This window comes from Lacerta agilis, chromosome 4, assembly GCF_009819535.1.
Source record: "Lacerta agilis isolate rLacAgi1 chromosome 4, rLacAgi1.pri, whole genome shotgun sequence".
NCBI lineage: Eukaryota > Metazoa > Chordata > Lepidosauria > Squamata > Lacertidae > Lacerta > Lacerta agilis.
Genome location: NC_046315.1, coordinates 75427555 through 75454209, shown reverse-complemented (window position 1 = coordinate 75454209; position 26655 = coordinate 75427555). Strand labels below are relative to the sequence as shown.

At 41.5% G+C, this 26655-nt stretch overlaps 1 protein-coding gene across 5 annotated transcripts; it reads right to left on the bottom strand.

Annotated features, from left to right (window-relative positions):
* Positions 1-221: 221 nt before the first annotated feature.
* On the bottom strand, positions 222-26655 carry CCDC138 (coiled-coil domain containing 138). 5 transcript variants are annotated; one of them, XM_033147683.1, is made up of 15 exons: positions 26260-26340; positions 25577-25637; positions 24140-24278; positions 23842-23939; positions 21632-21810; positions 20674-20832; positions 18562-18681; positions 16746-16823; positions 16551-16658; positions 14822-14986; positions 12133-12249; positions 11236-11428; positions 7299-7475; positions 1685-1823; positions 222-421 (listed from the first exon to the last, which is right to left on the bottom strand). In XM_033147683.1, the coding sequence occupies exons 3-15, from the start codon at positions 24271-24273 to the stop codon at positions 250-252; spliced, it is 1839 nt and encodes a 612-aa protein (XP_033003574.1). In that variant the 5' UTR covers positions 24274-24278; positions 25577-25637; positions 26260-26340; the 3' UTR covers positions 222-249. The 5 variants fall into 5 exon arrangements, with proteins under 5 accessions (XP_033003574.1, XP_033003572.1, XP_033003571.1 ...); XM_033147679.1 differs by lacking the exon at positions 26260-26340 and adding an exon at positions 26512-26655 and having other exon boundaries at positions 223-421; XM_033147681.1 differs by lacking the exons at positions 7299-7475; positions 26260-26340 and adding an exon at positions 26512-26655.

The window sequence follows — 26655 nt, the reverse complement described above, 5'->3', positions numbered from 1 at the left end:
TTTGGCAGCACGGATTACCTATTGCAAGGGGGAAAGTGCAGATCCCTCTGGATCATGGCCACTGTAAAACTTACAATATTTAAAGGGGGTGGGTAAATCAAGGATTCAATAAAATGGCAAACTGTCCTTGGCCTATTTTGAGGAGCATATTGGCGTAAAAGATTATGTCCACTGTGACATTCCCCCCCCCTTCATTTATTCATTTAGAATCAACACGTTTCAGAAAACGCCTTAATACAATGCAATTTGTTACTGGCTCCCATTTAAACTATTGCTTTTGGGGTTGCTTTTTGTCAGTCCCAAGTTAAAGAGAATTGAGTTGAGGTTTATACATAAGAAAGCATGATCTGGATGCGTTGTCCTCTGTAGCTCTTGAATCATCAGGTGAATCGTAAACAGTTCAAACATCTTCTTATTGCCCCTGTAAGATGAATTTCCAAGAATGTTATGCAGTGAAGAAACATCATTTTGATCACTCTGAAGGACGGGAATAATTTCAATTATATCTGAACGGTACAAGTTACGGAGCATCTGAAAACTGTTTGAAGTAAAAAATAAATGCCTTTCTTAGTATTAACAGTTACTGTAGTAGATTTTAGATGTGTTTGGTTTTCGTTATGAAGCTTTGTAAGATAAATGGACTTAACAGTGGTGTAAAGCCATGGAAAACTTTTTGTTAAATAAAGGTGTCTACAAATTATCCCACAGTGGCATCTGCCAATAGCAGCCAAATTTGCACATCATGCAAGGGTTGAGGAAGCTTTAAATGTGAGGCCTGTATTTCCTCATAGACAAACTTCTGAGGCCAGTAGCGAGCAGGGTGAGAGGCAAAAAGTGGGTGTGGCCAGAGGCAAATGTGGGTGGAGCAAAGAGTTGTGACCTTTATCGTTGTATAGTAGGCTACATTCCAGCCACAGAAAAGTTTATCCTCATGCACACCCTCCCATTCACGCAAATAAAAGATTTTATCATAGTTCAAAGACACATTGCAGTGAAGGAAAAGCACTCGAGGACATCAAGGGAGGTGAGGGATGTGGCCTGAGGAATGGGCCATGGTCTGAGGAGAATCCTAAGGGCCAGACAGAGGGGTACACCTGTAGAGGACTACATTTGGCCCACAGGTGCAAGGATTACCAACCGCTGGTTTAGCGAAACATGTGCAAACCATCGCTCATGTGCTCTGCCCACATACACGGCCAGGAAGTGTTTAGAAGCTTTTAGGTCTTTGATCAGTCAGTCTGTGGCCTCGTCTGTGGTTAACAGTAATTATGGTTAATACTAACTATGACTCACTTCAGAAAAGCCAACTTCAGACCATAGTTTCTGAAGGCAGCTTGTTGAAACTAACCAAAATGTTTACCGATTATTTTTTTAAACAAAGCATGAACTGTGGAATTGAGGTTAAGGTAATACTGTCTCAAAAACTGCAATAAAAATATTTCTTTAGTTTAAATAAAGATTTTTAAGGCTTATATTTGAAAGTTTGGGGACTTTCCCCTACCCCACTCACTTTTTAACCTAGTTATTTTTTTTCAAGTGGCGATCATAATTCATTTGTCATCATTTCCTCTTAAATATTAGTATGATGCCTATTACACAATACAAGAACCTGATAATGGGTTGGAAAAGATGAAAAAGAGAGGATAATAAAACTGGATAGTAAGAAAAAGTTTACAAGACTTACTTAATTTTTGAGAGCTTTTGCAGCAGAATACTAAGTTTTTCCAGGATCTGTGTATCTAGCTTAGGGTTTCGAAGCAACAGTGAACAAGTGCGAAAAAAGGTCTCATTACTGCAAGCTTCCAGAAACGGATGCAAAAACCCTGTAGAATAAAGTGATCAATAATTATAATTAGTTGAAAAAGGAAGAAAAGGGTTTTTAAAACAAATTAATAAAGCTAGTCATGTAAAGCATATTGCACAGCTTCCAACTTTAGAAGATTACTCTTAAATTCAGATTGAAGCACAGGCACCCTGCAGCCCTTAAGTACAGAACATGAGAACATCACATATCCTGGCATAGCAGAGGCAGCTGAAAAAATGAACTGATTTGATAGTCATTATAGAATCAATTCTTATGTGTGTAGACAGGTGTAGAATTAGTGGATTCTTCAAAATGTACCGTTTCACTCGTTTCTCTGAAAGATTGGTTGATTCACTAGTATCTAGCAGCAAAGATTGCTGGGTAATAGGTGTGAAAATGGGTTTTCTTGTTTATGGACAGATGCTTGGCATTGTTAAAGCTGTGCCTCTGGTTGCTTATTTTCTTGGTTTGGTTAGGAAGCAGCATGAACAAGCATCTACATAAGTTCTCCTTTTTCTAGTGCAATAAAGTAAATCTTCCTTAGTTTGAAAGTGTAGGAACTAGGTTATAAATGCTCTTAGCTAGCCTCATGAATAGACCAGCACAACTACTCAAGCCTCTTTTGGAAATTATTTTTGCCCAAATGCTTTAATTTCAACACCTGAAGAACAGCCAGTTTACTTTCCAGACTTGTGGCAAGGTATTCTAGCATGGAAACCCTGATCTTCAGTTTAGCTAAGATCAGTTGACATCTTGACATGGTTTGAGCCGTCTTCCTCTCTAGAGGGATGGTCTGCTTCAAAGCTTGTTATTGGAACATGTCCTGCTACCATCTTGACCCACCCAGCTCCACCTACAATGCAGCACTTGATGTTCAAATTGCAGTGGAGAAGGGTAAAATTGACTGTAGCCAGGACAGCTAACTCAAAGGTCAGGGTTTTCATGGTAGAGCAACCTTGGGATAACAAATCTGGGCAAAACAAAAGTCTTGGTGCAAGGAATTTTAGCAGCTATAGGGATGCAAATCCTAATAAAGACAGCAAAATCTAAAGCAGCACAGCAAAGCAGGAAGCAGCAGCATCGAAAGCTCATACCAAGAACAAACTTAGTTGGTCTCTAAGGTGCTACTGGAAGGATTTTTATTTTTATTTTTTTGTTTTCGGCTCTTTAAGGCTCCAAGACAGATGAAAACCCCCAGCCATGAGTTCAGACAGCTCAGCAATGCCTTGCACTACACAGAGCAGCACCGCATTGGCTGAATGCCGAGCTCGGCTTCTAGAAGAGAAAGAGAATCCTAGATGAATAATCGGAAGGAAGACTACAAAGGGAGACAGGATGGGAAAGGAAGGGAATCCTTTCAAGAGATGTTTCACTGCTTATCCCACATAAGCTATAAATTATTTCTTCTGCTCCCGCTTCAAATGTTTCTCTTCAAGATAACTTCGCACCTGCCCTTTAGAAGAGTAAAGGATGTGATGCATTAACCCTTGCAGCGCTGCCTGTACTGTCCTTTAGACTCTGCAAACAAAGTTAACGCTACGCAGAAGTTGGTCTAAGCAGACGCCATCTGCCTACAACCTTGGCAAAGTCAAGAGTAAAAATGTGACCCTTTTGGAAGAAAAATATCTGGCTAAGAACATGCACGTTTCCACTTTATTGTACAAACAGAAGCGGTAACTGTTGTTTTTTTTTAAATGCCAGAAGCTCAATATTCCAGAACAAGCTTGACTAGCACCCATGTTCTGTGCAGGGAAAGCAACGCTTGGTTCTAGTAGACCATTACAAAGATCTGAGCCCTTTATAACCTTTTAACAAGAGTCTGGTGCAAGAGCCATGCCAAATAAAAGGTAGCGGTCAAAATTCCTGCAATGTGCTCAATTGCTCACATGTGCGGCAACTTGAAACAGCTAAAGCCCTGTACAGGTGCATGTTTTAAAACAGCCTGAAGCAAGAGCCTGGCACTGTGTTCTTCTTGAAGCAGGGGGAGAGTGCACAACAAGCCCAAGGCAGAGCATTGCCCCGACTTTCTTGCTAACCTCCACCAAGAACCCCTTTTTACTGGGATTTAGAGTAGAAAGAAATGCCAACAGGTGGAGTAGATCTTTAAAAGCTGAAGAAGCTAATAACTCCAGCCATTAGCAGCTTCAAAACAAGCACACTCCCTCTAGTGGCTCTGGCTGTTGGGAGAACTTTTGACACAAGTATAATAGTACAGTACTCGTCTAAAAAATGGAGGGTGTTTCGACTGAATGAAAAAGGGATATATTTTAGAGCCTTAAAAAACAACTCTGAAATTGCGGGGCTGCAAGTAAAAAGGTGTGTGGGGGGGAAGCTGCATTAGCACACAGCCGGCCAGTAAAGGACTCTCCAAAATAGGTATATAGGCCTTAGCATCTGCTACATTTAGTTGAGGAGTTTTCCTGGCCCAAAACCACCTTCCTGACTATATCCAGGGACCTTGACGGATGGCACCAAAAGATCTCAGCTGTTTGTGACCTTTTCGGATCTGGAGCTCTGCAGTGGGAAGGCATTAAGAATTATTATTATTTATTATACCTGCAGGTTTCAGGGCAGTTTGCAAGATGAAATCGCGATATAAAAACACAAAATACTTAATAAAAAAAATTAAGAAGAAGGTGGGATTTAATTTGTAGATGATGCTGTGTAGTTCCATCTAGCTAGGTAGCTCCTTTAAATATCCTCATTTATGCCCTTCTGCAAGAAAAATAGCTGCTGAAGAAGCCTAATGATCCACGAGATTGACTGCACAGCACCTTAGGCCTTGCTCTGCCAAGGTCAAGTCCTCTGTTTCTCAGAACCCCTTGTTATTCCTTGAAGAGTCTAGTCTACTGACCCCTACATTGTCCTCAGCATCCCATTGGTGACTTGTGGCATTAGAGCACCCCCTGGTTTCCTCTCTTCCAGTGCCATTTGCTGTCTCTCCTGTTCCATCTGCCACTCTCTCACCCAGACAGCAGCCACTTACCCTCCATGATTCTTCAACCTGCTTGATCCTGGTCTCATGGCTGCTGCGCTGCTCCCCTTTCACAATTGCTGATATAGCCTTTCTTTTCTGCCTCTCTCATTGCTTGCCCCAATTCCAACAGCTCCATCCTCCACAGCCCACCCAGGCTTTCCACTTTCCAATCTAGTTCGCTCTGTGTGACTCTGCTCCTCTCTGCATCTCCAGGCTGTTCTCCAGCCATGGGAAACAATAAAAGCTGTGGTAGGTTTATTGTTACTGAATGTGTAACACTCACACTTCGCTACAAAACACAGCGCTAACTCCACGCTCATTCACTAATGATCTTTTTTGCTATAAGCCACATTCTATGTTTTTGGTGTGCGTGCAAGAGGTTTCTCGTGTGCACTTAAAACCAGAAAGTATAAAAAATATTTATTTATTTAATTATGCATTAAAAACCAGGACAGCTTGCAATGCATCAGTTCACATTCGACCACCAGAACACTAAATAAATAAACCATTAAAATTATGTTCAAAACTGTCAGGGTTAACAACCACATGTATCATATGGGCACATTCGTTAGAGATGGTGGGTGGGTGGGTGGGAATTCACTTCTGCCCCCTATCAAGCTAACACTCAGTACAAAACCAGGTAATGGGTGATGTTGGAAGCCCTGGTTACCTGCAAGGAGACTTGCTTCTGAGCTGTATTTCACCAAAGGTCTTAAGCTACCATGCCTTCCGGGCATTTTGTGCGATTGAAATAAAAGGAAAGTACACCCAACAACATAGAACGTGCACAAAAATAGCTCTTCTGACATTAGTTTGTAGGGGGCTGAAGATAAAAAGGAGTAATACTTCCTGGTTAAGATAAAACAGCATAATCACCCTAGGCAGAAAGCGTGGGATGAGTCCTAAGCTGTGATTTATCTGAGTGGAAGATCAAGCAGGCTGGTTTGCATAGGAATGCGTAAGAGCTCTCCATTTCTTAGCTCAACTAGCTGCAGGTCTTTAATGCAGAAGGATTATTCCATTTGGTTGGAGGCACATCTGGGGATCTTACTTAGTTCTGTGCAAGAGTCTATCCAGGAGCAGGCAGTTCGAGAGACTGAAACGACTGCATTCTAATAGACTGGAGGCAACAGTTTCAAAGTAAGGTGCCACTTAAAACTGAAGGATATCATATAGCCCATTCTTTCAGGTAACTATGTAAATATTTCGGAAATTAAGACAGAAATTAAGTAATCTTGTACACAAAACACTCCTCCATGCAGATATATGCATGTCTAAGCTCCTCACATAATGAAGAATTTACAGGGTACTCAAGGGTTAAAAGTGTGGCCTTTACTGTAACAACTTCATGGTGAGTACCAACACCATTTTTTCTTTTAGAAAAGCACTGAACAGGGCTGCCCCAGTGGAGACTAGCGCAACGCACAAACACGATATCCAACGCATGGACATGGAAGCATGGTAGATGTTGAGGACAGCAAGTGAAATCTTGATTACTCCTCTCCCTCACAAATCATTAGAAACACACAGAGTTTATATCAGGCTGGTGTTACTCAGGCTGGTATACACTCCTTTTGTACAGTCACAGATGTTTGAAGAGGAAGAAGATAAAACATTGTATCCTCCCACTAAATTCATGGGTGAATCATTTGCAGTTGTTTTTCTAGACTGTTTCCTACGGCAAGTTACTGTGCACTTTGGACAGATGTCTTCTGGGAAAGGAGAAGAATGGGCATTACCCTACTCATGTCATGTTTTACCAAAAAGGCTACCGGTAAGTAAAAGTCAGGGGATTGTTGCATTTTAAAGAGAAGTCTACTTACTGGCTTCTTCCTCTCTTTTGATTTCTCTCTCAGTGTGAAAAGTAGAAAGCTAAGCATTAAATCTACAGAAAATAATCCCCCCCCCTTTTACTAGTTTGCCTGTGTGGCGATCACACAGGGTCCCCGGTCGTTTAACGGACTATTGATCCCTGTGCCACCACGGCGCTTTGCTGCCACCAACCAGGATCCCCTCCCTGGTAATAACTGTCACAGTCAGGGTGCAATTGTAAACAAAATAACAAGTGTTTATTTAAAAACTTCAACAACTTAAGATATTGGTTACAACCCTGTCCTAATCCTACGCTCACCACCAACCCTCACAATCAACAACCACCCACCAACCAACTCCCTGATCAACTGCTCTTCATCAACTCCCCTCTAACTCTAACTGACTCCTTCAGCTGCCCCTAGCTCCTCCCCCCTCTGTTTATTGGTCAGCCTAGGGTCAGCCACTTAACCCCTTACTTACTCCTGCTCTTATATGTATACCCTAGGAAGGGCAAACGCCACAGCCTGCACCAAACATTAATGAAAGCATTAAAATAAGACACTTTGGGGGGGGGGGGCGCTAAAGCCTGTTTTACTTGGAAGCGATTCTTACTTGAAATAAGACGGCCAATTCAAAGGAAACCTGCAATTTAGAAAAGCTGAGCAAAGCAGCATGAAAATGTTGATCATCACTTAGCACACTTACTGGATTGCGTTGTCATCTGAAGCAGACTGTCAACGGCGTTGGAAAGAACACCTTTACTCGATATTCTTATATGACTCAAGATAACAGGCACAGCTTGGTAGTCCAAAAACAAGGCCTTCCCTTCATCTGTCTTCAGATCCACACAAAGGGAATCAAAGGCTTGAGCCAGGTAATCAGCTAGAATATGCATCAGAATTTAAAACAGTAAAACTACACCACTATTTTGGGTCACTTGTCAAACAAGCTAGGCAAAAGAGGATGTTATACAATACTGATATCATGAGATATCAAAAACAAAATGTCTTTATAGTGCGTTCCTTATTTAATGCCTAACCTCGTTCATCATATTTACAACTCTTATTTTATTTTATTAACTGAAATAACCATAAAATGTTCCATTTTTCACATTTGCTGTCCTTACAATGCTTATTATTATTTTAAATAAATTTTATTAGTTTATAAAAAGAGATTCAAAACTTAATGCCAAATTTCTTTTTTTAAATCCAACATTAATCTAAATAAAATAAAAACAAAGAGAAAAGAGGGGAATCATTAGAATCAAAAAACTTTTGCTCGTTCCTGACTACCCCTCTTGACTGTTTTAGACACAACCTAGGGCCCAGACTTGTAACATGGTTTGTATTCAGATTTATTTTTAACCAGGTTATTTTTTTTTAAAGAAACATTCTATAAATTTTAAGAATCCAATTTAAAAAACCAAACCACCCCTAGGTTTCAAAAATAAAATAAGTTTCTATCTACTCTGATAGAAAACAATAGCAGCACATACAGGAAACAATTGTTGTCAGTGAAGCCCGAAGGTCCTATAGCACCCATTTCATGCCCCTTTTGGATTTACCTATTTAGATTTATGTAACAGAAGCTGAGATGTTGTTGTTGTTTTTGAAGCCAAAGTTCATAAAGCCTTGACCTTGCCTAGCATTCACAGTGCTGAACGCTTCTCACTATGCTTGAAACCTAAACCTACACAAAGAAATGATTTCTCCAAATTTAAAGGTTAAATGCTAACTTTAGTAACATTCAGTTATAAACAAGGTGTTAGTGGCATTAATTTCCTCTGAATATCTGCTGCTGTGCAGCTTTTATTCAACAATTCAAGGAATAGCATTGCCCTGTGCTGGATGGCCCCAAATTTTAGTGAAACAAGAACAAAGATGCATTTACTAACTAGCTATATAAATCCCAATCACATTTTTTTTGTAATCAATTATTGCATTCATGTTCAAACACTACTAACTGAGTTTAAAAACATTTTAAGTCCCCTTTAATTTCCCAATGATTTGACAGAGAAAAGGTTTCCTTTGCTATTTTTGGTATGTTGGCATTCCATCAAAAGTAAATATTGGAGATTTCAGGTAATGATAATAAACCACAGCAACACTTATTCTACTGCGTTAAAGGATTATTACATAAACTGAATCATGCCTGAACTTACAAAACCTTAATTAGGATGCCCCCTACTGCATTGTGACTTTAAAGCAAAACATTACTTACAAACCATCTAGAATTATGTACCAATCTATGCTAGTGTTTTTATATTGTATACTCATTCTTACTTTATCTACAGATTCTACACTAAAATAAGATGGCAGAGAATTGTTCCTGTATATTAAATATTTTAGGTGTAACTATAACCATCTTAGAAACCAAGTTTTATTTTTGTAGAAAGGTGAATGACTCCTTGAGGTGTGGGAAAGTATTCCTGGCCAAAATGTCATTTTGTCCTTGAGCAGGAGTGCAGAATCTGTAGCCCTCCATATGTTGTTCAACACCCAAATCTCATCAGTCCCAGCTAGCCATTGGCCAGGGATTATGGGAGTTGTAGTCCAACACCACCTGGAAGGCTACAGGTTCGCCATCCCTTGTCTTGAGTATACCTAGGAAGAAATCAATGACTACAGATCACCGGTACATTATCAGTAATATGTTTGTGACAAATAGTTTTCAGTGGCAAGCCGAACTAAACAATATTTACAGATTCTAGGTGTGGGGACTGTTACTTTCCATGCCCTAAGGATCTAGCACAGGGGTGGAGAGATGGATCTGGCCCTACCTCTCAGAGGCCAAATTTGAAAGGTGGGCCCTTTCAAGGACCCCTGCGTGGTGCTTTGAAGCACTGCTGACCAGCTGGTTATTGGTGCTTCAAAGAGCAGTGCAGCGCTGCTCAACTCTTTGCAAGCCCTTTCATGGACCAGCTGGCCATGGAGTTCCACATGGGGAAACTCAATTGTGTGGCCAATCCCAGGGCACTTAAACTGAATTCCTATCAGGTGATTGGTGGAGAGGGCAAGCCAACTAGGATTGGCCTATCAGTAGATGGTGCATTGGCAGGAGAGGCTTTCTGCCTAATCAGGAATGCACTTTAAGGCTCCCAATGGTGCACCGGCAGCCATGTCCCCATCTGCCCCACACCTGATGTCAGGTGTGGAGCAGGTGGGCGATTGTCTGGGGAAAATGACCTCTCAGGCCAAACTGGGACCTATGCCAGATCTAATTAGGCACAAAGGCCAGAGCTTCCCCACTCCTGTTCTATCATTTCCTGGTTATGGAAGTAAGTTCAAACACATGCAGACAGTGACTACCAAAATATTCTGGTATTCATAGGATGAAGCTTCTCCATTCCATACAGAAGCACCACTCCCTCAGTGCCTCTAACCACATCTCCATGATCACTTGCGCCAACTGCTTATACTACTATCTTACCCCGATCTCCCTCCCACCCATCATTTGCTTGCTTCTTCCAAAACTTTTTTTTAAAAATCCAAATTCTATTAAACACTAATGTGATGGGTGATCGTTGAAAATTAATCATGTCTACATACAGTGGCACTGTGGTTAAACCACTGTGCCACTTGAGCTTGCCGATCAAAAGGTTGGCGGTTTGAATCCCTGTGATGGGGTGAGCTCCTGTTGTTCGGGCCTAGCTTCTGCCTACCTAGCAGTTTGAAAGCACGCAGTGCAAGTAGATAAATAGGTACCGCTCTGGCGGGAAGGTAAATGGCGTTTCCGTGCGCTGCTCTGGTTTCGTCAGAAGCAACTTAGTTATGCTGGCCACATGACCTGGAAAAACTGTCTGCGGAAGCGGACAAACGCCAGCTCCCTCAGCCTGTAAAGCGAGATGAGTGCTGCAACCCCAGAGTCGTTCGCGACTGGACTTAACTGTCAGGAGTACCTTTACCTTTTACATACAGTACCAATTCGCACAAACACAATGTCTTTGACTGCTGCAAGATGTGGTGATAGCCAATGGCTTTAAAAAATGGGGGATAAAATAAACTCTTGGAGGACAGATCTAACAATGAATATTTGTCAGAGCTTCCCTGTTCAGAGGCACTATCTTGCTAAATGTAGCTTGCTGGGAAACAACAGCTTTTGCTGTTCAAGCTCTGCTTGCAGGTCTTCCCAGAGACATATGGTGGAAAACCAGATTCTGGACTAAATGACCTTTGGCCTGATCCAGCAGAACTGCCCTTATACTGTATGTTTATGTTTGTGGCCCTCTTGGGCTGCCAAAACTGCAAAAGTCTAGAAGTTTAGCTCTGCAGACAGAACTAGCCATTACCCCTTAAAATGCATATTGAAATACTTTAGCCCCCACCCCATTTTTTAAAATCAAGTTTCTTTAACCTACTTTTTTTTGCCAGGCTTTTAGAGAATGATGGGTGAAGTGATTTCTGAGTTTTGACACTGCTGGTTAGGCCATGTGTTTGTGAGAATGGCTTTGATGTTTTGAACTGCCTTATTCTGATATAAACAGCCCTGATGGAGGGTGGTACAGAAATATTTTAATAAATAACTCAAATTTACTTCACGGGTCAGTCAGTCGGAACAAGGGTCTTTCTGTAGTTTGCTGTTTAAGTGTGGTTGGAGACACCATATGCTGCAAGCAGACCTCAAAAGTATTGGTAGAACTTACCTTGTGTCACTGTTTTGATTATAATTAAGGTTGATACAAGTCTTAAAGGCAAACTGGAGCTTTTAAAAAATGCTGCGGACTTTGGCTTGGGATCGGTAGTATGTTCAGGAGAAATATATTGACATCCCTTTGGCACAACACCTTTAAACAGGTCTTCGCCCAGTCTTCTCATTGTTGATGTCATTGTTGCATACTGTTATACAAGCAATAAAACTGTATGAAGTGAACATAGCATTATACTAGATAAATACAAACATCATTTAATTTACTCTGAACAAGTCTCATCAACATTATTAAATGCTTTACATTTGAGACGTATTGTCCAGGTGGAAAAAGGAATATCAAAGTACACCAATCAATATGTGAGCACCATATTATAAGCCACTATGCAGAAGGCTGTCTCTTCCTGACTGACACTCACTTCAGATAGCAAGAGCACCCAGAGAAGAACACTCGCAGATGATCTATAAAGCAGCACTTTTGAGACTCCAACAAAAATTGAAATAGGTGTATTAAAAAGCCTACTCTATAAAAGAATTAATAACATGTTATAACTGACTTCAATGGAATATAGATTTATCCTGGCCATGAATGCATTTCACGGAAGTAAGGTACATTAAACCCAGAAAACTTATGTGGTTTTAACGTACCGCATTCTAGCTTTTCCTGCAATATCAAGTTCTTGATTTTGGCATCCTGTTCACAATAAAATAACAATCCTCTACCTAGCAAAAGAATTGTGAACGCAAGTACATTAGCACTGGAAGCAATTTACCCAACATTGAAATGATGATAAATAACAACTCCGGGTCAAATTCAGATCAAGTAAAACATGGAACCTTCTGTAGAGAAGCAGTGTTAAATGCAAATGAACTACTTTGCATGAATACTTCTTACCTGTGTGCCTCCATCTAACTGCCTGATAGCCCAGTAAATGAATTTAACCACATGCATGTGCAAGTCAGGATTCACAAAGGGCATCCACTGAAACTGTTCAGCAACTAGAGGCAAAAACTGGAAAACAAAAACACATCATTACTGTATTTTTTTCTCTTTCCAAAAGTTGGGTCCTACCGATAGATCCTATTTGCAAGCTATTTCCAGTGGATATTTTTTATGTGATGCTTCGTAATCCCACATGAAAAATTACCTAAATAAAAAAAGACAAAACCAGCAACATGGTTGACTGACTAGCACCATGAATGTTTCTTTACTTACAAGAGCGTGCCTTGCTTAGTAATTCAAACAAATTCAATGCTATTGTCAATGCTAATATTGCTACCTTTAAATTCTGGAATTCTGAAAGAGACAATACTGTAATATATATATATATATATATATATATATATATATATATATATATATAGCAGAAACTTCCAATTTTTCTACTAGTGGGGGGGGACCCCATCCTGTCCTCTCTCTATACTCCTCGGAGTGCACAAACAGGGCATGTAAGCAGCAGCTGCTGTTTGTCCCCAGCATCTTGCATGCCTCTGAACACAGAAGTATCAGTTAGCTATCATTAATATCACAATGTAAGGCTTTTGAGTACACTAGCAATGTAGGGGAAAGCTTCACAGGTTGAAGGAGATGGTGTAGTCAAATGGCATGTATAGGCTATTGTGGCAACACACTACCCAGTGTTGTTGGAGAGTGCCATCTGGGAGGGGCCCAGTGAGCAACAGAAGCATACAGAAACTCTTATAGGCAGCATTTATTTACATGAGAGCTCAAGGATGGCACCACCAGCAAGGGCAAAAACTGGGAGCAATTGAGCAACTGTGTTATCTTAGGTGATGTTTCCAAAGCACAACTAGGGAAGAAAAAGCACCATCAGTTCCAGAATGTGGGTGCTATTGACTCCAGGTGTTTTCTCCATGCCGAGGTGTGAACAAGGAACAACATGTCAGCCAACAGCTGTTGGAATAGGAGCCTTGTAGGCACCTACCCAAAGCAAGTAGGAACAAGCTCAACAACAGCCACATCAGACAGAATTCTAGGATCACACACTGCATTGCAGGTGTATTCATGCCACATCTAATCACTACTTTGTCATGATAAATCATAACACTTGTGCTTGGATTGCTTTTTAATAGCCCATCGAGAGGATAGTCTAACCTCTAGGTTAGATTACGGCAATGCGTTATACGTGGGGTGCTGGTGCAGAATTCAGCTGGTGCAGAATTCAGCGGCCAGGTTGCTCACCAGGGCAAGACAGTTTAAGTATATAATGCCAATCCTGGCCCGACTGCACTGGCTGCCAATTAGTTTGCAGGCTCAATTCAAAGAGCTGGTTTTGACCTATAAAGCCTTTAAAAGTTTAGGAGTGCCTCTCCCCATATGAACCAACCTGGACCATGCAATCATAACCTCCAGGTATAGGGTGGTATATACATTCAATAAACAACAACAACAACAACAGGAGGCCCTTCTTTGTGTGCCTTCTCCACAAGGTCCAGAGGATGGCAACACAAGAGTGGTCCTTTTCTGTGGTGGCTCCCCATATGTGGAATGCTCTCCCCAGGGAGGCTCGCCTGGCACCTTCATTATACACCTTTAGGCACCAGGAAAGACATTCCTCTTCTCCCAGGCCATTGGCTAATTTAAAAGGCCTATAACCTTTTAAACTGTGTTTGCTGTAGGGTGCTTCTGTTTCTTACTATTTTTGTGTTTTTATATTGTCAACTGCTCTGTGATCCTCGGATGAAGGGTGGTATAGAAATCTAATCAATCTGGGATTATAGGAAGCGATTGATAGAGTAACACAAATGAAGGGAAAGGGGATTCTATTCTGAGCACCAGATCTCTATGCATGCATTTGAACTACTGTATCTGGAACAGATTGCTGGATCAGATGCTAATGTTTATTATAATGGAGATTGCAAAAGCCAGTTAATGAAGTATTTATTGCAGTTAAGATTTTTCCAACTACAACGGAAGGACCCAACATTCCACATGCTCACAAATGTGTTCCTCTGACAAACATTATGTCTGAAGTTGTTCCAACATTAATAGGCTTTAAATATTTTCTGTATGTCACCTGGTAGATAGAACACATGTCCCACATGAGTACAGAATTAACAGGGGAATCATACGTTAGAAGTCAGTCACACTATGTCCATTAAGGCCAACTCTAGGTAAGTGTTTATGATTTAAGGATACACAAAATACCTTTGTTTTGTAATTTTATATCACCTTCTACTTGGAAAAAAAGTATTATATTTAACATTAGCCATACTCACCAAAGGCCCCCTGTAATTAATGTATGTGACTAACTACTCTTAGTATGACTAACTTTGGATACAACCTTTATAGGTTTATACAATGATATGAATTCATTAATCAGAGTGGCCTGGATAGCATCCAAATCAAGATAAGCATAGTTTGTATATATGGAAATGCTGCTATCATACATAAGGTTATATCACAGACTACACCCTGCGTACCTGAATAGCTCAGGTTTGGAGAGCACATGGCACAGCATTATGAAAATGAACACGAATTCTGGGGCCTACAGCGTTGTACAATCCAAATATAATACAAGCAGTTTCACTGTAAAACAAGATGTAGGAAGGAGGAACCCTACCCTGATACACTTCTCCTGTGTGTAGTTTCTGCTGGAAGCAAGCGTGCCTGTTAGAAGACATTCAGAAGCTTTCTCTTCCTCTGCTACCAATTTGCTCAGGTGCTGATCTGAGATCCAGTCCATTAACACCGTTAAAAGGTCATATATGTGTGAATTAATTGGTATCTGTAAACATAAAAGTGAATCTCTTAGGGCACAATTTGAAGAAGTTCTTTACTATGAGATAACTATCTAAAGCGTGCATTGACTTGTGCCGTCTGCACTGCAACACACATCTGACTTGCATCAAGGGCACTGAGAGCATATGCAAATCTGCCTGGGGATAATGGTGATGTACTAGTTTGAAGAAGGGGAAAGTTACTCCATTTCAGCATCATATATATGCATGAGAATTCCTGCAGGATTGACACTGGGAGGACAGGTGTTTTTTATTACATTTCTAAACACGGTTCTGGTACCTTCCTCTGTTGAGGTATGTCATTATTCTTTTTGGGGGAGGGGGGATCCTTCTCGTTACAAGTTCCTTCTTTTCAGAAATCCATTTTTTGCCTTTTCAGTTTCAACTAACCCCAGCCAGTGTCTTCTCAGAAACATCAAAAACTAAATATAACCCAAGCTTATTGAAATGGGAGACATATTTGGAAAGAATATTTTCAAGAGTACTATTTACCCTACAACTCCCCTCCCAATAAAATATAGCAGTTCCAAACCAACATGTCCTTGAGCATGCAAGAGAAAGAGAAAATGAACTTGTAATATCTGGAATTGAATACTGAAAAAATATTGACTTACAGAAAATAAAATGGTTGGGTGTTGATGAGTGAATACTGATGTCAGGGAACTATCCCCGACTCAGCGCAGAGTGGTGCAAGGGCTCTCAGGATGTTACAGAGAGCCCCAGTCCCACCTTGCCAGCAGTACCTCCTCTAGCAGCGGGAGGAGTGGTGAGGCATCCAGCAAGGAGGGGGAGGTCTCTCAGGGGGAAAGGAGCAGAGGCTCTGGTGATGCATGAGAGACCCAGCACTCACACAGTTCAGCGGGCGATACAGGGGGTGCACAACTTCCGTCGCCCCAAAGGCGACGGAAAAAGGGTGAAACGAAAAGATGGGAGGCGGGGTTTTCGTATCCCTAAGCTCTTTTGTTGGCGTCAGAACCGGAAGGGACCATTCCCGGATTCTGACACCGCTTGATACAGTCATGAACTTTTTAGCTCTGCATTGTACATAGTTTGCACAATAAAAACCTTTAAGGAAACAGCGGAGTTCTGGCTGCTTACTCATGAGCAACTAATTGAGAACCTTACAACTATAATTAGATGGTGATGATGATAATTTATTATTTATACCCCGTGCATCTGGCTGGGTTTCCCCAACCACTCTGGGCAGCTCCCAACAGAATTAAAACCACAATAAAACATCAAAGGTGCAGGACAGAGAACCATAAGTCTTTTTATATTTTTTATTCATTTTTTCTCTTTCTCTCTCCTTTCACTTTTCCTTCCTTCCTTTATTTCCCATTTTCCTTCTTTCTGCCTCCATTCCTTTATAGATCAAGCATTTCTTTTACTTTAGTCAAGTGTATTATAAAAAGATACTTTGTACTGAGTATGAACTTTTGTATATCTTTGGACAAGTATCAATAAATATAGATACACCCCGCCTGCCCGCCCCCCCCCCAAAAAAAAGAAAAAGAAAGGAATTCCCTTTCCCCCCTATAGTGTACAGCTTACTTTGTAACTTTTTGATGTTATTGTTTTTTCTGGCTTGATAACCTTTCGTTCCTGGGCTGTGTGGAAAGCTTCTTTAGATTTCTGTATGGATAAAAATTCATGCTTCCGCTGTAACAGGACAGAATGAAAAGAAATTACATTAGACTTTTCCCCCTGCAAATCTGACAAACAATACAAAGCATATTGAAATATTACCTGCAAATTCTCTAAACGAGCTTGCACCTTTCGAGACTGGCCTTCCAACTTCTTGTTTTGCTCACTTATGTCATTTAGCTAAAAAAGAAGAAGCGGAAGATGTTGAGCCAAGCCTTATAGATAAAACTTTTCTGTTATGTAGTGGGCGGTTCACAAATAATTCCTCTCTTGCTCATAAAACTGTCTGTGTAAGTCCTCCCCACCCTTCACGGCTTGTAAGAACGAAGAGAACTAGAGTCACCCTTTATCCTCCTTTACATATGCAAAGAACAAGCTGCCAAGAGTTTGCAGCTGCAATTCTAAATACATTTATGGAGAAGTCATTTTTGCTGAAACCAAGGAACATGCTTTCACGTCATTTTTAGTGCTGAGATGAAAGACACACGAGCCACTTCAGGGTGACTACATCCTTTCTGTGGTGTTTCTGAAAAGCAGCGTCCTGCTCCGTGGTGAGGCGAGGCAAAATTTCAGCTGGGTACAAGGCTCAGGCTGTGCTATCGGAATGCAGAACTTGAGCAACAAACATAATGAGACTGGGAACTATAGAGTGGCAACAGCTGCCTTCCAATTGCCAGCCCTGCCTGCACTGGAAGGTGCTTAGAGGGCCATCCTGCAGCAGTAGCCTCCTACTGCGATAAGAATTGGGGAGCATCTGGTCTCACTGGGCCTCCCCCTGTGAGACTCCCCCTGTGAGTCCTGTCCTTTCTGGTTTGGAGCCCTCGACCTCATGTCCTGAAAAATATGGGTGCCTGACAGGCACTGGTACATTTTTTTTTTTTAAAAAGTGTGGTCAATATTTGTAAGAGCCACAATGAGCAAAGGCTCCCCCAAAAAGACAAAGGCTCCTGAAATGGAACGGATGTAGCCTACCTGTAGTAGAAAGATGGGAACCCATAGTTTGTTGAAGTTCTAAGAGACCCACAAGCATTGGAATGCACAGCTGACAGAGAGAGAAGCACCTGAACTCAAAAGCAAAGCAACTACAACATTAGGTGTGAACACTTTGGTGCAGCAGCTATGCTTTTAAAATAATTGCAAGACCTCTTCAATAAGATAGTACTACACTAGGCTAGTGTAAGATAACGTGTGAATTACGTTTAACTATTCTGGTGACTATATTTCTTACCCAGCATCACCCATACATCATAAAGCTAACAGAAACTATAATAACCATTTAGTATTAGAACACTTTACAAAAAACATTCTGTTTATAACATTTAAAATGTCTGATTTATGTGTATATTCTTATTTATTATTTTTTAATTTATTAAAGTTGCTTACCGCCTGTCAGGAAACTGCCTCCTGGCCCGCTGAGGGGAATGGAGGGTCCGTTAGCATACAGAAAGCCCTGACGTCAATTGAGCAGCAGCACCTCTTCCAGCGCAAAGAGCAGCCACACCTCCAGTGCGGAGGAAGGGGAAGGGGCCAGCCGGAAGAGGAGAGGGCTTGGAGATGCTGCAAAGAGCCCCAGCACCTCACCTTGCTTGGCTGGTCAGGAGGAAAACACGCCGTTTCTGGTGCCCCAATTGCGCAGAGGGGTGAAACGTAAGGAGGGTAGGAGGAGATTTGGGGTGCCGAAGCTCTTATCCTGGGGAAGGAGCCGGAAGGGCCCAATCCCGGATTCTGCCAGCGACTGAGACAGACATGCTTTTGCAGCTCTGCACTGTAAATAGTTTGCACAGTAAAACTGGCAAAAGACGGCTTGGGTTCTTGCTTCGTTACTCGTAAGCACCATCACGTGAACCTCACACCGCCCTTCATCTGTAGATCTCAGGGCGGTTCACAACATAAAAAATACAATATAAAAAACACTTGCCTGTTGTCTTAATGCATCATTCAGTTCCTTCAAAGTTTCAAATGATGATTTAAGCCTTTTGTTTTCCTTTGCTTTTTCTTTCAAAGCTTCAGATAGCTGTTGGATTTCAGCTTCATGTTGCTAGAAACAAAATGAAGAACTTGTAAAGAAAAGGATTAGCAGTTTTGTGTTTTTGAAAGCATTTAAAGGGTCCAAAATCACATTGAAACTATACGTCACCCTGTCATGTTCTTGACATAATGTGAATCCAAGACTCTTAAGATGAGTAAGGTGGAAAAGAAAAATCTAAAACAAGATAAAACTGGAACTTATCTGTCATTGTGCCGCTCACATAAGTACAGTGGTACAGGCCAGTTGAACTGATTCAGACTTAAAACAAAATCGAAAATTCTTTCTAGTAGCACCTTAGAGACCAACTGAGTTTGTTCCTGGTATGAGCTTTCGTGTGCATGCACACTTCTTCAGATACACTGAAACAGAAGTCACCAGATCCTTAAATATAGTGGGGGAGTGGGGAGGGGTATTACTCAGAAGGGTGGTGGGAATGGGTGATAGGCTGATAAGTGTGGAAAACCTGTTGACAACTCTAAACGGCTGCAATTAGTCTTGCAGGGAAAGGCAAGGGGTGAGATGGCTAAAGATGGCTTTGTTATGTATAATGAGATAAGAATCCAATGTCTTTGTTCAAACCAGGTTTCTCCATGGTTTTAAGTTTGGTGATTAGTTGCAATTCAGCCACTTCTCTTTCCAGTCTATTTCTGAAATTTCTTTGTATTAAGACAGCTACTTTGAGATCTTTTATAGAATGTCCTGGGAGATTGAAGTGTTCTCCTACTGGTTTCTCTGTCTTGTGATTCCTGATATCAGATTTATGTCCATTTATCCTTTATCCTAACCAGTAGCCATCTCACCCCTTGCCTTTCCCTGCAAGACTAATTGCAGCCGTTTAGAGTCGTCAACAGGTTTTCCACACTTATCAGCCTATCACCCATTCCCACCACCCTTCTGAGTAATACCCCTCCCCACTCCCCCACTATATTTAAGGATCTGGTGACTTCTGTTTCAGTGTATCTGAAGAAGTGTGCATGCACACGAAAGCTCATACCAGGAACAAACTCAGTTGGTCTCTAAGGTGCTACTAGAAAGAATTTTCGATTTTGTTTTGACTATGGCAGACCAACACGGCTACCCACCTGTAACTGATTCAGACTTAGGAATGCCAAGTGAAATATAAAGAAATAGATCCCCAATTGTATGAAAGCATATATATGGAATGTCCAAATTCTGATATAAGCACTTCAGTTACCTCCTGTCCAGTCCTATGGATAATGTCTATTTAGCATACTACCTGTGACTAAGCTTTGGCCATAGAATCCCTCTCATTCTTCTGTCTTTCTAGTCACCCTCCTCAGAACACCCTCCTAAATATCCAGACATTATGTCTCTTGATAATCCAAAATGCTACTTGTTATGTTTTCCAGTTCTCTTCCTTATGCCTTTTCATAATTAGCTTCTATGGCTACATCTGGATGATTGTATGTCTGCTTAATAAGTGGAGAGATGAGCTTTCTGCCCCCATAACCAGAGCAGCGCAAGGAAACACTGTTTACCTTCCCGCCAAAGCGGTACCTATTTATCTACTTGCACTTTGATGTGCTTTCAAACTGCTGGTTGGCAGGAGCTGGGACCAAGCAACGGGAGCTCACCCCTTCATGGGGATTCGAACTGCCAACCTTCCGATCGGCAAGCCCTAGTACATAGGTAGAAAAGTCCAAAAAGCCTGGGACACATACACCCCCTCATGGCCATGGCGGCTCATTTACCCAAAGTAATGTATTTAGCATTAACTCTGGAAGTGTATATTTGATTCTGACTAAACTAAGCCTCCTAGAGCAAAATATACACCAGCCTCTAGATCATGTTTTAGTGGAGATTCCTGCATTGCAGGAGGTTGGACCAGATGCCCCTTGGGGTCCCTTCCAACTCTACAATTGTACATATCAAGTAATGAGAGTTGCTTAGCTGAGATGTGAGAATAGTTCCCACTCCTGTGAATATTTTAGCCAGAAACATTTTCCCCTGGTAAAGAAGCCTTTTTAGAAGTAACCATACCTCTTTCATAATTTGAAATTTTGTGTGAACTTCCTCCTCAACACTTCTTATCTTGGTCAAAGCAGCTTCATGTCTACAAAGCAGGGTCTCTCGTTCCGCCAAACAGTGCTCACGTCTTTCAAGTTTTAAAGCATATTCCTCCTGGGCTAATTTTTCTTGCTGCATCAGAATAGAAGAGGAGCACAAACTGTGGTACTGTGAGTAAATTTTCATATAATCCCGCATTTTCTTTTTAAATGTAAGTCATCCCTGCAATTAAGTGTCAGAAGAAATGACTACACAAAAGATGCACTAGTCTGCCATCCTTCTTTTGGCCTGAAAAGGCTGAGCTGAATCTTTTCCAATCACTGGTAACAAAGAAGGCAGTTTTAATAAGCTCATATACAGCAAAGAAGACTGAAGCAAGCAATTAAAGTAACTCAGTCATAACCACATTAGCTGCATATGGTACTGAAGGTTACTCATTTTTATATGACAGCCTAGATCAAACTTTGGTAAAAAAAAACTGAATTTCCTCAGTTTGTTTGAAATAGTATTTTACATTTGTTGTTGTTGTTGTTGTTCAGTCATTCAGTCGTGTCCGACTCTTCGTGACCCCATGGACCAGAGCACGCCAGGCATGCCTATCCTTCACTGCCTCTCGCAGTTTGGCCAAATTTTACATACTGTACTTTAATATTCACATTATAGATGGAATTTGATACAGATGTAAAATTCAATAATAAAAAAACTGGAAACGTTGGTTAAAATTGATGTTTATAGCACTGCAGCATCTAAACAATCAAATAATTCAGGAAAATTTGTTGATTAGAAAAACAGAAACATAATATTAACAATAAGGTCATGCCACTGTAGGACAGAGAACAGTAAGAAAACATACATGGTGTACATTAAATTAAAATTTCTACTTCTACTTTTTTTTTTAAAGACCTACCGATAGATCATTATTGATTTTTACCTGCAGCTTTTGATGTATGATAGATAATTCACGATAGATTTGACTGAAATGAGATGGTATCAAGTTTTTCCCATTTAGTTCTTGGGTTTCAAGAATTCTCACTCTCTCTCTTGCTGGTTCACCACCACTATCATAATCACAAGATGTGGTCACTGTCAAACTGGATGGCAGAGTAATGTCTAATGGGTGAAAACAGACACAGGCATGCTCAGAAGCTCAGTGTACCATTCCTCTATTTAGAGCATGAGACTGTTAATCTCAGGGTCATGGGTTCAAGCCCTGCGTTGGGCAAATGATTCCTGCATTGCAGGGCGGGTGGACCAGATGACCCTCATGGTCCCTTCCAACTCTACCATTCTACGATTCTACTTCTGTTGATAATTCATCAAGTAATCAACATAATGTGTGAACCAGTCTGAAGTGACCTTCAAAGCCCTCATCTATAGGTTTACCTAGCCATATCTAGCAGCACCCTGAAAACTGTGAATCTGTCCTAGAAAAGGATGAACCCTCCACCCCGAGTTGACCAATGCACCCACCATCAAATCATCCACCTTGCCTAGACTGAGCTTCAGTTTATTGGCTCTCATTGGTGTTTCTAATCCCACACACCAATTTAGAATGTTCTCTGCCACATTTAAATCAGATGTAACGGGGAACTGTAGTTGGGTGTCACCAATATACTGATAACACTCCACTCCCAATCCTCAGATGATCACTCTCATGTTGGAAAGTGTATGGGCTCCACTGCACAAATGCTCTAGGGGCCAAGCAGCCCCAGGACCTTCTTTTGCAGTCAATTCTCCAGTGTAAGACCAAAACTACTACTTGCAGAGCCTGCCCAGAATACCATAGCTACTAAATGTTGTTGAGAAGTCCAGAATGAGCAGTGTCATGACATTCAATGTAATCTCATCCTGAAATTGTAATGTCTTATTGCTTGGCTACCACTTTAGACTCTGAAGAGCTATCACAGCTACTATGCAAAGGCATTTTAGACTGCAGTTGATTATTGGAATTGTGTGCTCTATGGTGTTTTTTAGGTTTTTGTTTCGTATTGGTGTAGCTGGGTTTGTAGCTGGTTGACTGACCAAACCCAAAGAGTGCTCAATAATGGTACCTCTTCATCCTAGAAAAAAGTGGTAAGAGGGGTGCCGCAAGGTTCTGTCTTGGATGAAGGTATCGTGGGGGTGCTCATCAAATTTGCAGATGACACCACACGGGGAGGAGTAGCAAATGTCACTGAAGACAAAAATGGGATTCAAGTCGACCTTAATGGATTGGAGAACTGGGCCCAAACTAACAATATGACTGTAAATAGGGACAAATGTAAGGCTCCACACTTAGGCAGGAACAACCAGCTGCACAAATACAAGGTGGGGAACATCTGGCTTGCCAGCAGTACATGTGAAAAGCATATTGGGGTCACAGTAGACCACAAGCTTAACACGAGTCAACAGTGTGATGCAGCAACAAAAAAGCTAATGTTAATCTGCATCAACAGATGTATATGGTGTCCCAATCAAGAAAAGTAGTAGTCCTGCACTGTTCTGCCTTGGTCAGAACAGAAGTCAAAGTGGACCTCCTGTCTAGAGGTATACTTTGTTTCATCTCAAATCGGGAAAAAGCTTCATCTCCTTCTTCGGAGAGCAATGCTTACTGTTGTAAATTTCTGACATTAAGAAATGCAGTTAACTAGAAATGCTTCCAATACATTGCTTTGTTGCATATACAATAAAGAGCCGTTATGTAGCTAGCAACACAGGGTTATGTTCCGCTGCTCATGTGTAGAAGAACACAGGTGAGCCAGGCAAGACACTTCCAATAGTAGAACAAGGGGATACTCACCCACCTGTCTGGAATTCAGAAGAGATCCCTCCCCCGTTGGCACAGCAATCATTGCCACTGTTGCATCCATGTAAGGGAGGGGGGAAGGGTAAATTACCCACCATGCTTTCCAACTAATTTAACACAAAACTTCACCTGTGATGATGTGAATTAAGAGTGGGGGCATAGGCATAGTCTGAACTGTAACTTACTACCTCGTATAAGATGTCACTGCTAATACTAGAGTAAAAGTGTTAGAAAAAAAATGATGCAGTAAGTCAGCTGAACTGCCAGTTACATATTTCATTTAATTTCAGGTTGTGAATGGGCTATCAAATGAGATTTCATTTGAGTTGTACTAGAAATCATAAGAATATGATTACCTGATTCTGAATACGTGTCTCTGGGGGAATCTCCAACGAACTCAGGCTGTATGTCACGCTGACTTGAGCCATACAGAGAATCCAACTCATCACCCTGCCTAATAGACACAAAATGATTGCATTAAGCTACACACTGTATAAAATAATGTTCGTTCACATTCCTTGTACGGTGGGAAAGATATCCAATAAAACTTTCAGATCTAAAAATACATTATTCCAGAGTACAATGATGACATTCAGCGGTATGCTTTACAACAAAAAGAAAAGACTGGCTCAAAGAGTAAAATGGTTTTCTTACCGACTTAAGTTTTTAACATTCTTTGAAGTGTCTGAAAAATGCTTTGTATTTTGCTTTCTTCTATTGCCAGTATATTTTAACTGTGAGGAGCATTTGAGTAACGATGCAATTGTATCATCAAGTGAGCTGTTCATTTTCTCTGCAAGGAAACAATATAGGATTGTGCTAATTAGAAAAACAGAGCCACCCTTCTAATGTACCCAGCTCAAGTACCTGAAAACCCTGCTAATACCTTAGAACAGGGGTCCCCAAACTAAGGACCAGGGGCCGGATGCGGCCCAATCGCCTTTTAAATCTGGCCCGCGGATGGTCCGGGAATCAGCGTGTTTTTACATGAGTAGGATGTGTCCTTTTACTTAAAATGCATTTCTGGGTTATTTGTGAGGCCTGCCTGGTGTTTTTACAGGAGTAGAATGTGGCCTTTTATTTAAAATGCATCTCTGGGTTATTTGTGCGGCATAGGAATTGTTCCTATTTCCCCCCCAAAAAAATATAGTCCGGCCCCCCACAAGGTCTGAGGCATAGTGGGCCAGCCCCCTGTTGAAAAAGTTTGCTGACCCCTGCCTTAAAACATGCATCTAATCGCAAGAGCCAGTCCCCACAAATCTGGGACTAGGGAGAGTGAACTCTGGGTGAAGGAGCAAATCCTAGGAAGTCTTCAGCATTGGCAACTGTTTTAATACGTAGCCACTATAATGATTAGCAGCCTGTCCACCCCCCACTTCAAAAGACACCTTGCTGGATTTATAGAGCCAGCGGAAAGGGGGGAAAACACCCCCAACCTCCACTGTTCATAGAGAATTGGAGAGAAGAGTTTGTGTTGGGCATGTTGGACAGAAGCACTTGCTATAGGAAATGCAGCAGAGTGAATGAGTTTGAGAAATGCTTATCAGCAGCTCTTATTTTGTATACAGGCGGCGACTATTTTGCAAGCATCCAACTGATGGGCGACCGCCGAGACACGCACCGCTTTCAGCCCCAGAAGGGATGTGCGCAATGACTGGGAACGCATGACTTTGACACAATAGAACAGCTACTCTCTGACTTAAACGTCAAGACCACTTGCTCTTAAAGGTATTCCCAGGTTTGTTAAGAAGCTAGCATGGGAACACTGGCCCACAATCCTAACCATATTTTCTCAGAATTCTCAGTGGGACTTACTTCCAGTCTAAAACTCCCAAATTATTAACTTTCCACTGCACCTAAAACTCCTAGGTTCAGTAGCATGGGTACTTCTGCAGGCTGCAAACTACAGACAATACAAATTAGGAAAGAATAAAAGATTAAAGGGCATAGGAAGGTCAGACAGAAAAGGACAAATAAAAGAGATGCATCCTTGCGCTAAGAGAATCCCCATTCTATTTTCCTAACTTTTACATATCAAAATTTAAGAATTCTTTTAAACAAATAGATCAAACACATTTTAAAATGCCTTACCTGTAGATATTAGGGAACTTCTACTTTTGCATTTGGCCTGTGCTGCATCCAGAGAATTATTCTAAAAGAAGAATTTTGTTCTATAATTACTAACATCAAAAATATGCTGGCCTGTTACATCTACACAATGTGTGTTTATTTTATTTTATTGTTTTGAAGTGCCATTTCACCTTTAAAGAGAAAAGGGTTTTCCATTAAAACTTTACAAGAAATCAAAAGTGTTTTACTTACGCCAGCCCTTAAACAAAATATTTATCCAACAGTGTGTTTGCGTGTACACACACACAATAGCAAGAGAACACTAAGAAGAAGGGGGAGTAAATACTGACATTTCAAATACTGGTCTTCATACAAAGGGGCAAATATGTCAGAAAGTTCCACAACTTCGTTTTTTTTTTCAGACCAAATGTGACACACACACACTCAGTTTAGAGCTGCCAGTTAGTGTATGAGCACAGAAAAAGGCTAGGAAAGCCTTTGTCAAACAAAGAAATCGAATTAGGTCTCACTCTTTAAGTGTTTTATTATGTTTTGTGCATCCTCTTGTTTGTTTGTTTGTTTGTTTAATTACAGGGCCCCCTCAACAGCTGAAAGTAGCCAGGGCTCCCCTCTCGGCCTGAGTATGCCTCTGGGCATGTGCAGTGGCTTCCCAAAACAAGACAAACAGCAACTCATTGTCCTACATTTAGGTCTGCAGGCTGAAGGCTTTTCTGGAGGACAGGAGCCCCGAGCACCTGAAGAACCGAACAGGTGAGCGGCCGGAATTAAAGTGCTACACGAGAACGGGGGGGGGGGGGGCGGCAGCACTCCTGGCCCACCTCGCGTCTCGTGGGAATGGAAGAACACGCATTTACAGTTTGCCCTCCTGTTCAGGCAGCTGTTCCACACACGCAAGCCCACCCTCCCTCACGCAATCCCGCCCGCAGGAGCCCCACCTGTCCGGCCAGGTAGCGTCTCTTCCAGCGCTCGACTGAGGGGCTCAGCTCGGCGGAAGCCGCCATTGGAGGAAGGGCAGAGACAGTCAAGCAGCCCGCGGCCGCCTCCGCCACTCACAGCAACGGTCCGAAAGAGGAGAGGCC